Source organism: Protomyctophum bolini (genome assembly GCF_963924005.1).
Source record: "Protomyctophum bolini genome assembly, chromosome: 11".
Classification (NCBI taxonomy): Eukaryota; Metazoa; Chordata; class Actinopteri; order Myctophiformes; family Myctophidae; genus Protomyctophum; species Protomyctophum bolini.
In genome coordinates, this window is record NC_137872.1 from 23,850,552 (window position 1) to 23,863,051 (window position 12,500).

A 12,500-nucleotide genomic window follows, 5' to 3' on the forward strand; every position below is an offset into this window, starting at 1 on the left:
CCCCCAGGCCGCCTGCGTCATGGTCGGGACACCTGCCCACCCCACCTGCTTCTCATGCATTCCAGCCAGACTTTTTATTTTTTTTATTTCCCTCTGACTGCACACGGAAGAGCCCTCGTTCTCTCCAAGAAGGCAATCAAGAGGATGATTAAATAGCTGCTGACATGCATTTTTTTTCTCTCTCTCTCTCTCCCTATATTTTGAAAATCGTTGTTGATTGCGTATGAAGGAACGGACGGCGGGGCTTTGTAAAATTGGAAGCTGATCCCCCCTCATGATGGGAAAGTCTCGCCTGTCTGAGGTTACAAAGAACAGCCAATTATCCCTGTCCTCTGCTCAGCTGTGGGGACACGGGGAATGCACACATGCACGTGCACACACTCAGGGGCCATCCAGACGAGCACGTATTCTGCGTTACCCGGGGAAGTATTTAGCCGATCTGCCCTTTCTGTCACACGGAGACGGCGTTTTTGGGGACTTAACCGGCTCATTTTTAAACGACTTTCCAGAGTGGGAAAGTTTGGAGACGCGACTTTATCGTCTCCATGTGTACAGAGAATGCCGCCTATTTGATAAAACGGTGACGCAATAGTCCCCTCGCTCCCTCCAAACTAACCTCACTTCACCATGAGCTCTCCACCTCCAGTATCACTCACAGCTATTTTATATTTGAAAATAATGTCTATAAATCTCTTCTCCGAAAATAGCCGATCTGCAACAGATATAGCCTAAATTATGGTGCTTTAATACCAATCTGGAAAGACAAGAAAAAAACGGATGATCTTCTACATTATTGTTACTATTAAATGGTGTAGTGTAGAATAGATTAGTATATAGGCTATACAATATATAGGCAGCACAGCCACCACACTGTCTGTCAGCACCATGGACCTCGTCAAAGTGCTTCGTCTTCTTGGGTGGAAATTAAACATTCTTTGTGTAACTTCAAAACGGCTTTGCATTGAGAGACCCCAGGTAGGATAAACACATTGTTTACTGTCCATATTCCTCTATAAACGGCCTGTTTTCACGGTTTCTAAATTATCTTTTGTGCAATCAATGTTTAGCGAATCAATCTAAACGAGCAATTATCTGACATTCAGAGGTGTTGCGCTCCAGCGAATATATATTCAATCTCCAAAGTCAAACTCATAAGTTCACAATGCATCATGCCGCCCCTCATTGTGAGCTTTAAGATCTGCAAACGATGAATCTCATGCTTATGTATACTTTGTAGCCTACTTCTGGCAGTAGAGGATCTATGAGAATATTAGTAGGCCTATGTAAAAATCATTAAAATTGTAATGATTTGTAATGAAAAGAAAGAACAACATCAGCTACAGTTGATTATGCCCATGTCTACTGAATGATTATGCCACAATGCCACATCTGCATTTAGCCAACAATACACGCAACTTTCTCTGGGTGTCTGGAGCGCTACCGCTCTCGTCTGGACTACATGCATAATTAACATAACCGCAATATGGACGCAGGAAAGTTTTATATCGTTTACAAACTTGCGCGGCAACAGCCTGAGCCATTCTAACGTTTTTTTAACTAAAGTACAAGTAGCAATACTACAAAAGTACTCTGTTGCAAGTAAAAGGCCAAAATGTTACTTGAGTACAAGTACAAAATGTACTTAACAGTTTGACTGCGGAATTAATTAATCACAATAGTAGGTGTGCAGAGTGTCCAAGTTTTCAAATGTATGAAACTAGAATCTTCTCACGTGAATATTGTGTGTGACACACACACACACACACACACACACAAACTGTACATTTTGAATGAAGACTGACAGTTTGTGTGTTTGGCCACTGACCGTGTTGTTTCTCTGTGAATTAGAGAGAGAGAGACAGAGATAATCCCTGGTTGCTTTCCCTTCTATGCGATACAGAAACACACACACACACACACACACATGCGCTCACGCACGCGGTGGCCTGCTCTACATGTTTGCGCCCCTCTGACAGAACCAAATAGGACCTGACATGCTCGTCGCCGCAGAGCTCGTGGTCCCTAAAATCAAGTCCCCGTCCCACCAGTCTACTCAACTCGGCCACTTTTAATTACCAGGAGAGACACGTCGGCCGCTTTTAGCTCTGCCTCAGCAGAGATTTGTCAAGATTAATTGAATTTGCCGTTGCTAATCGCTCTAGTAATGCCTCATCTCTCATGTCTGGCTGGGCATGTTTGGGCATCGCCGGTGTCATTTGAGGATGACAGGCAGTTTATTTTTTTAATATAGGTGAAGAAAAGACAGACGATGTGTATTGTTGTTTTGGCAGCTGAGACGGCGCGCGTAGCCAGCTTGACATGCGCGCGTGTTTGCGTGTGTGACATCTGACAGGGTCCCCTGTGTGCGTGTGTCACACAGGCGCCATGTCACCAGTCACCTGAAATGCAGCGGTGACGGGCAGATCCGAATGGAGACACACACGCACGCATGCATGCACGCACGCATGCGCACACGCTCACACACACACACACACACACACACACACACACACACACACACAGACACACACCCTGCCGTCGGCTAGAGCTCAGATGAGGGAGGCCGACGGGGAACCACACTGCGGCGCACCGTCGTCTGCTGTGTCTGATTGGCTGTGTGTGTGATCTGCTGTGTCTGATTGGCTGTGTGTGTGATCTGCTGTGTCTGATTGGCTGTGTGTGTGACCGGCGATACCAGATACACCCACCGACGAGTCAGATAACGTGGTGGAAATTGTACTCACATGTTTTACCTAAGTAAAACTATCAATACTGAAATAAACAAGAAATACTCTGTTACAAGCAAAAGTCTGGAATAGAAAATGTACTTGAGTAAAAGCACAAAAGTATTGGCATCAAAATGTACTTAAAGTAGCCTAAAAGAAAAATAAACTCATTATGCAGAATGTTCAAGTTTTCAAACAATTCAAGTTTTCAAATGTAGAAAATAGCAGATCTACAATGCGACACAAGTGCTTTGTTGTAATAATTATCAAAATCTACAAAGTACTCTTAACTATACTTTACACTTTATACGTTTTCAAATAGGCTAATTGTAGTGGAGCAAAAGTACAATAGATGTACAGTAGTGGAGTAGAAGTTGAAGTATTGAAAATTGGATATACTCCAGTAAAGTACAGTACTTGAGTGAATGTATTATCGGCCAATATTTGCAAAAAAAAATCTATGGGAAAATACCTTTATTGGTTTTAATTGATTTAAATGTCTCCCGAATTTATGAAGTTTATTTTTATTTCGAAAACCTTACATTTATGAATGCATCCAGCGGGACATCACAATAAAATTAGGCATAAAATGTGTTAATTCCCCGACCGCATATATGGGTTGATATTGGTTGATATCGGCATCGGAAGTTATAGGAGTTGGACAATATCGGGATATCGGCAAAAAAGTCACTATCGGACATCCCTATACTTAGTTCCCTTCCTTCCCTGTCCTCTTCTCTTCCCTTTCCCTTTCCCGCCCCAAAAACCCTAAAACGAGCCCCATGAGGCCTTCCTTCCAGCGACACAGCAGCCATAACAGAGCAAGACAAAACGCCTCCGCCCAACTCTCATTTCACACTGCCACAGCCTGCTTTAGCCTGCTGCATTCCATTAAGACATCACAGATTCACACACACACTCGCGCACGCACGCACACACACGCGGCGCACGCACACACACACACACACACATACATACACACACAGCTGCATCTTGTATTTACTGCATCGGAAACCCCTATACACTGCAGTGTTAACACACGCACAAACGTACATGCACGCACGCACGCACGCACACACACACACACACACACACACACACACACATATACACAGTCAATGTAAATCTACCCTACGAGGGAACTCTACCTGCACCCCACCCCCCACCCTCAACCCTCAACCCCTTCCCCCAGACAGAACACAGTGCTACATCATTATCGATTCCTAATGCTCTCCAAAGGGGGCTATCCGTGCAGGGCCATACGGGGCCCCATTAGGGCTTGTCCTGAAAGCCCCGCTATTTCATCAGCTGTGATTTATGGTGTTAATAATATGCACATAGCGGCTGTGTGGCTGAAGAACTGGCTTCTTTATAGAAAAAGTGCCTACTCAGATCGTATAAAGACCCAGTTATATACCCGGGGTGGCGCTTTCACTGAACATGATAGCCAATATACAAGCTCACAGCGTGTCCTTCTGTGGCGCTTTGTGAGCTTGTAGATCAGTTATATGTTCAGGAGCACGACACCGGCACGCAACTGGGTGGGTGACGTGACATGGTGTCCCTGGCTGTCCTCAGTGTCACTCATGTATAAATAAAACATATATTTGTCAAAAACCTTCTGAATATTGTGCAGGACATTATGCTCCATGTGAACATACTCAAGATTAAAACATTTCATTCCTCATTTCTTCAGAATTTTCAACCAAACACAGCAAAAATCATATGGTGCGACTGTCCCGGCCTTGTTTCTCAAAGTAGGAACTTAAATAAAACTAAGGAAAAAAATGCTAAAATTATTTTAAAAATTCCATAAATATAATATAGATGTCTATTTGTGAGCCTAATCTTTTCAAAGTCCAAGCATAATGTTTTCAGTCATTTCTGATCAAAAAGATTTTGTCCCCCAAACCAAAATCATATTGTGTGACACCATTTTGGGACATTTCAACAGGCAATTGTTTGGACACCCATTGGGATAGAGAGGTACTTATTCAGTAAGGCTGTTCAGCACTTGCATTACAATAGCATGACAGGTGTCTGTGGTGAATTATCATTTTAACCTTTTCATGAAATACGATCTTGTTGGAACGCTGACCAATGCGACTCTTCCAAGTGTCTGTGGGTGTGACACCTTTTTCATTAAAAAAGCTAAAGGTATTAGATTTTTTGGTCATAATTACATGTAAATCTATGTTGCTTTGTTATAGCTAGCATGTTGTTAGCATGCTAATGTGTAGCTAGTAGCCTCAATGTTATGTTAAGTGCAGAAAACGTAATATGGTGTGACACTTTATCATAATGGTGTGACTGTTTTCCTGTCACGCCATATGAGTTTTTTGTCACACCATATGGTACAAACTGTATTTTCCTACAGATATAACAATAAATAACAAAGTCCCATGCTTCTTTTGTCCATTTAAACATTTGTTTTAAACATTTTCACCTAAAATCTGCAACTATCCACAATAAATTGTGTTTAATTTCGTTTTATTCAGTCATTGCCATGTTATTCAATGTTAAAGCAATTTTCCTGTTGCTGTTTTTCCTGAGTAATTGTTAAATCAATCTGTAAAGTTCAGTACTCACTAATAAGTAGGTTAAAACACAGTTTGCTTTGAAAAATGAAGATATGATCATACGGTGTGACACTAAATAATTTGGTGTGACGTTCCAAATAGTGAAAAAAACCATACCTTTATTAATGATGAAACCATTAATGTTCATGGATTACATAGCAAATAGTCTAAGGAAGAGTCACAAATATTTGTGTAATTTTAGAGAAAGTTTTGTCACAATAAATACAAAATATATTGAAAGACCGATAACATGGGCCTCACATTGAGTGTTGATTACGGAAATAATATACAGATTTAATACATTTTCACAAAACTATAGTGGATTACAGGTTAGTTATGATAAAGGACTTTGATAAAGTGAGCAACTTAAGAAAGGTGTACTCCATTTTCATTTTATAAACAATTATTGTCATGTCACACCATATGACGATTTTAGGCACAAGTACAACAAAATGCTGAATAAACTCTGATTCCAATAAAATATCTAAAAACAAAATATGTTTCCATAAGGATGAGAGTGAGTAGAACAAAAGTAAATCATTTATATTCCTGTTATTTAAAGGTTTTTAAAAAACACTTTTTTTGGGGTGTCACGTCACTGACCCAACTATATATAAATCTGGCAATTTATAGAGTCTGTTCAGCTGTTCCTCAGTGGCTACCCACTTCACATTCATGTACTGCAGCAGCTCTGTCACTGTTTCACTTTATGAAATTGATTCCCCGCCCCCAAACACACACACACACACACACACACACACGCGCGCGCGCACGCACGCACACGCACAAACACGCACAAGGCACAACAACACAACACAATGTTATGCGGGACCGCCTATTCATTATGAGATATTGCTTTTTTTTGTTTGTTTTTGACACAAAGCCCCCGGAAATGATAGTTGACTGGAGTTTGTCAGGAGAAGGAATAATGGCCTTGTAATGTGACAAGTTTTCAAGGGAGGCGAGAGGGAAGAGGGCTTTGATGTAGCGGAGAGGGAGAATCCCCATTAATATGTATGGAGACACATTATGTTTGGAGAATGCTGAGTGGGTTGGGATGCGCGCCCAGTGACCGGGGATCCCGTCTCCTCGTCTCCTCGTCTCCTCGTTTCCTGGTCTCCTTGAGAACACGGAGCCAAATGAAGCGTGAGCGGACGAGTACTACAACCCGTGTTGCCATGTCCTGCCTGTTATATGCAATGTTAGGCTTGTTGTGGCCACTGAAGTGGCTTGTAATTGGTAGTTTTTTGGGACTTGTTTCTAAATGTAGTTGCTTATTTGGGCTTGTTTCCTTAATGTTGTTTTAAACCAGTGGTTCTTAAACATTTTCATGGCAAGGACCCCCCCCTATTTGAAAAGACTTCCTGCCAGGGACCCCCATACCATATTTATGTTGTTAAAATGTTTCAAAACTACTAAACAAATACCACGTTTAGATTTTTGTCCAGATTGGCTATTTTCAAATGTAGCCGCATGTAACACATGTGACTTTGGCCAGAGAGAGAGAGAGAGAGAGAGAGAGAGTAAAGATCAGGCAGACTCTCCAGCAGCACTCCCACCTTATCTGTGACTGTGCACGTGTGTATGCACCCCACACACACACACACACACACACGTATAACAAGCTGCGTGCTCATTTTGTGTTCCGAGTAATTGATAGGTTCGTAAGAGAGCGCCGAGAATGGTGAACAGAGCCGAAGGCGGGGGAGGGGTTTGAGTCTTTATCCTCACAAGGTTCCAGAAAAGAGAGAGACGAGAAAAGATTAAGTGAAGACAACGAGCGACATCGTCAACCAACGAACGGCCTCCTCACTGTGAGCATGACTGGACGCTGGCTCTCTCTCTCTCTCTCTGTCTCTCTCTCTCTCTCTCTCTCTCTCTCTCTCTGTCTCTCTCTCTCTCTCTCTCTCTCTCTCTCTCTCTCTCTCTCTCTCTCTCTCTCTCTCTCTCTCTCTGTGCTGCATGTTTGTCTTAGCTCCGTGTCTATTTTTCAGACAGCTGAGCATCAAGAATCCACAGGAGATGACAGAAGTCTTCCACTCCTCTTCTTCTTCCTCCTGTCTACAGCACCAAAGGACTCTCTTTCTCCCCCCCTCTCTCTCCCTCTCTCTCTCCCCCTCTCTCTCCCCCCCTCTCTCTCCCTCTCTCTCCCCCTCTCTCTCCCTCTCTCTCTCCCCTCTCTCTCTCCCCCTCTCTCTCTCCCTCTCTTTCTCCTTCTCTCTTTCTCCCCTCCTCTCTCTCTGCCCCCCAACTCGCCCCCCCCACTCTCTCTCTCTCTCTCTCTCTCTCTCTCTCTCTCTCTCTCTCTCTCTCTCTCTCTCTCTCTACATAGCCTCACTCACATAAATGCATGTAACATGGAGCGTCTATCAGTGTGTATGTGGTGCAAACAGGTCACACAGAAGACATTGCAGTCACGATCCCCCCGATGGCTTTTACAGCCATGTTAGACTTATACTCTTCTGCAGCAGCAGGGGAGGAGCTACGACCCCCCCCCACACACACACACACACACACACACACACACACACACACACACACACACACACACACACACACAAACACACACAGACATACCCACCCTCCTCCCTCTGTATACTATACATTCCTTTATGCCTTCCAGTGGTGGATAGGCTGTCAAAAAATGTTTTATCCCAGGAATATTGCAACACATTATTTTTCACTATAGTGTCAATTATCGAATGTAATCCTGGGAGCTACACTCCCTCTGCCAACCTGGGGAGAGCAACAGACTGAGCTCATGCTTCCTTCTATGCATGTGGAGTCCAAGCCGCTTCTTTTCACGTGACAGGGGTGAGTTTCCCCAGTTGGACTCAGCATGATGATGGCCGGCTGTTGTTGCTGCCCTGAGTTCATCACACAGAGCCTGTGGATTTTCTCTCTCTCTCTGTCTCGCTTTATCTTTCTTCACAAGGCTCTCCTCCGGGAAGACGGGCGGCATATAGCACACGCACATGCACACGCACACACACACACACGCACGCACACACACACACACACACACACACACACACACACACACACACACACACACACACACACACACACACACACACACATGAAACGGGGACCCGCCGGGCACATGCCTCTGACACGTCTCACTCTCCCATGAGACACGTGTAATCACACAGTAGTAACACACACACACACACACACACACAACGCCACTTGCTTGTCAGCCAGCCACCAGCAGATGAGACACACACACCCGAGCCAGAATGTGAAAGCCAGGTCGGAGCTGCTAGCTTTTCACTCACAGACACACATGCACATGTGCACGTCACACGTGTGCGCCGTGCGTGCGCACCGCTATGCCAGCAACAAGCAGGTGTCAGGCAATGCCCCGCTGTTCGTCAGCGGAATTGTGCCACACCTGCTTGTGTCAGCCGAGGTCTTATTGATCAATGCCGTGTCACACATCTCCGGTCTCTGCGTTTCTTCTATTTCCTGCTTTCTTTTGCCTTTTTTTTGAGGGGGGGAGTGGTATCCAGTCACTGAGCACGTGACTGGATACTGGATGTGTGGATGTCTCTCTCTCTATCTCTCTCTCTCTCTGTATTTTTTTGGTCGAGGCATTCCACGCGGTCCTCCCATTTTCTCAGCTGTTTGTTCTCCATTGCCTTTGATGAAGCGAGTGCATCAGGCGCTCCTCATTGATTGGCCGGTCGATAGGGTGAGTGTTTTCGCTGGCTTCTATAGCGGGGCGTCCCGGTTCTGTAAATTGACCGATGTCCGTGGCAGCGCTGTCTTCACTTTTTTACTGGATGGCTTTGATGTGGACACTTTTTTGGGGGGGCGGATCAACTGTTCTTTGTTATTCCCCCCCCCCCCCCCTGCAATTTAGTCATTGCCAATCCCCCCCCCCCCCCCCTCCTCCTCCCATAGTGTACAGTCCGTGTCACTGCCAACTCCTATTGGTCTTGAGGATGGTATAGAGACAAGCCCACGTGTCCTCTCAAACACATGGCGTCGACAGCTGCTTCCTCTCACATGACGAGGCGTTTCACCGGGAGGGAGGAAGTTTTACCCCTGCACCACCTCTATGGTGCTGGTTAGGAGTTTTACCCCAGCACCACCTCTATGGTGCTGGTTAGGAGTTTTACCCCTGCACCACCTTTATGGTGCTGGTTAGGAGTTTTACCCCAGCACCACCTCTATGGTGCTGGTTAGGAGTTTTACCCCAGCACCACCTCTATGGTGCTGGTTAGGAGTTTTACCCCTGCACCACCTCTATGGTGCTGGTTAGGAGTTTTACCCCTGCACCACCTCTATGGTGCTGGTTAGGAGTTTTACCCCTGCACCACCTCTATGGTGCTGGTTAGGAGTTTTACCCCTGCACCACCTCTATGGTGCTGGTTAGGAGTTTTACCCCTGCACCACCTCTATGGTGCTGGTTAGGAGTTTTACCCCAGCACCACCTCTATGGTGCTGACAGGAGTTTTACCCCTGCACCACCTCTATGGTGCTGGTTAGGAGTTTTACCCCTGCACCACCTCTATGGTGCTGGTTAGGAGTTTTACCCCAGCACCACCTCTATGGTGCTGACAGGAGTTTTACCCCTGCAGGCTGCACCACCTCTATGGTGCTGGTTAGGAGTTTTACCCCAGCACCACCTCTATGGTGCTGGTTAGGAGTTTTACCCCTGCACCACCTCTATGGTGCTGACAGGAGTTTTACCCCAGCACCACCTCTATGGTGCTGACAGGAGTTTTACCCCTGCACCACCTCTATGGTGCTGGTTAGGAGTTTTACCCCTGCACCACCTCTATGGTGCTGGTTAGGAGTTTTACCCCTGCACCACCTCTATGGTGCTGACAGGAGTTTTACCCCAGCACCACCTCTATGGTGCTGACAGGAGTTTTACCCCTGCACCACCTCTATGGTGCTGACAGGAGTTTTGATGCACACACTGAATGGACTTCATGGAACACGCACACAAACTCACATCCTTGCCCTTCATCCTACTATTCAAAATCTCTCTCTCTCTCTCTCCCTCTCTCTCTGTTTACCTCCACAGCTGAAGCAGACTACACAAGCACAAGTACAAAGCTATATGCTCTCTCTCTCTCTCTCTCTCTGTTTGCCCCTCTCTCTCTCTCTGTGTTTACCTCCACAGCTGAAGCAGACTATACACAGTACAAAGCTATATGCTCTCTCTCTCTCTCTCTCTCTCTCTCTCTCTCTCTCTCTCTCTCTCTCCCCTGCCAGGTCCCTGCAGATGGGTAGAGAGGACGAGCGAGCGAGAGAGGGAGGGATGTGGTGATAAGACGACAGATACTCTGTGGCGGTGGTGGTGGGGGGGGGGGGGGGTTTGGAGGGGATGGGGTGTGTTTTTTGTGTTTTTCCTCTTCTTCTTTTTTCTTTCCTTTTTTTTGCTAAAGCTGAAACTGGTTTAGAAATGGACTTAACCCCCCCGGTCAGGTCATTTATTTCCCCCCCCTTTCTCATTTTTCATTTGATCCATCCTTTCTCTGAGTAGCCAATTACAGCGCAGACAGATAACATGCGTTTAAAAAAAAGAAAAGAAGGAAACCACAATGAAACAAACAGGACAAAATACAGATAAAGGACAGCGTTTTATTTAATCTCAATTTTCTCTTTTTTCCTGCACCTGTTTTTCTTTCATTTCCTTTTACTTTCTATCTCTCTCTCTCTCTCTCTCTGTGTCTTCTTCCTCTCTCTTCCACGCTCTCTCTCTCTCCCTTATCTCTCTGTCTGTGTCTCTTTCTCCTTGTTTCCGATGCTTGAATAGAAGTGGATCAAAAAGGTAAAGACCACAATGAACATAAAAACCACAGCTCGCCCCTCCTTCCTCCTCCCTCGTTTCCTTTCCTCCTCCCCTCATCCCCTCCCTCCTAACCCAGCACCTTGTGTAGTGGTCATGTTTGATGTTGATCCCCCTCCTCTCTCTCTCTCTCTCTCTCTCTCTCTCTCTGACTTACTGTATATAACCAAGCCTCTAAGATCCTTCTAGATTTCCTCTCGATTCCAACGACACCAGCCTGACCTGCACGCACACACACACACCACCGTGCGCACTCACAAACACACGCGCATACACACATTAATACGCTATGCACACAGAATAACTCTTACTACTTCCGGGCCCTTTACTAACTTCACAGGTGTTACCGATGATATTAATGAAGGCTCTGTTGCATTCCAGTCAGGGTGCTGCTATAGAGCGTCGCAGTCCCGCCCCCTCGAGAGACCCAGAAAAGAAATCTCTGTTCATTTTCCTCATAGACTTTTCAGAAAGTATTTATTTAAAGACGTTTACGCCGCGGACAAAGCCAACTCTTGTCGTGACAAATCATGACAACAAACAAAAAATTTCGGGCTGGACAACACTTTGTTGTTTGGTCCAAAATATTGTGTTTGTTGTCATGATTTGTCACGACAAGAGTTGGCTTTGTACGACGCTTATAAGGTCTTTAAATAAATAAGTTTTGGAATGTCTATTGGAAAAATGCATTGGGAACTATTTCCTGGGCCTGGTGTCGTCAAGAAAGGGGGCGGGACTCGACAACTCGAGTCGTGACAAATCATGACAACAAACACAATATTTTGGACCAAACAAATAATTTCAAAGAAGAAAAACAACAACAAAAGTGTTGTCACCTGCCGTTTTTTTCTACTTTCTAATTATTTGTTTGGCCCAAAACATTGTGTTTATTGTCATGATTTGTCACGACAAGAGTTGGCTTTGTCCACGGCGTAAACGTCTTTAAATAAATAGTTTTTGAAAAGTCTATGAGGAAAATGAACGGGGATTTATTTTCCGGGTCTCTCGAGGGGGCGGGACTGCGACGCTCTATTGCACACTCTGCTACACCAGTGTGTCTCAAAGTGTCCTTGAGTGGGTTCCAAATGGCCCTGTATCTCTGGTCCCGTAACCGTAACTCTGAGAGTGTACAAATCAGGAGTCATCGCCATGTTGGCTTGTGGTGGAATTTTTTGTCAACATCCCATTTCCATCTCTCAAAATGAGTGGACAATAATATTACCAGAAACACATAAATAGATAGCCCTGAATGACCACAATAGGTCTGTAACTGTACATTTGCCACGCAGGGGCGCAATAGCCTAGGGGACGCGGGGGACGCGTCCCCTGCCAGCGTCACATTGGTCCCCCCCAGATGAGTTTGGGCCTGGTACGAGACTATAGGTACAG

At 45.2% G+C, this 12,500-nt stretch overlaps 1 protein-coding gene across 1 annotated transcript in view; it reads left to right on the forward strand.

The window, feature by feature from the left end:
* The window catches only part of adgrl1a (adhesion G protein-coupled receptor L1a), a 194,276-nt gene that overhangs the window by 122,506 nt on the left and 59,270 nt on the right, over positions 1-12,500 (forward strand). Inside the window, exon 5 of the mRNA XM_080776013.1 lies at positions 11,079-11,093. Within this exon, the coding sequence (XP_080632139.1) occupies positions 11,079-11,093 (15 nt within the window). The remainder of the gene's footprint in view (positions 1-11,078; positions 11,094-12,500) is intronic.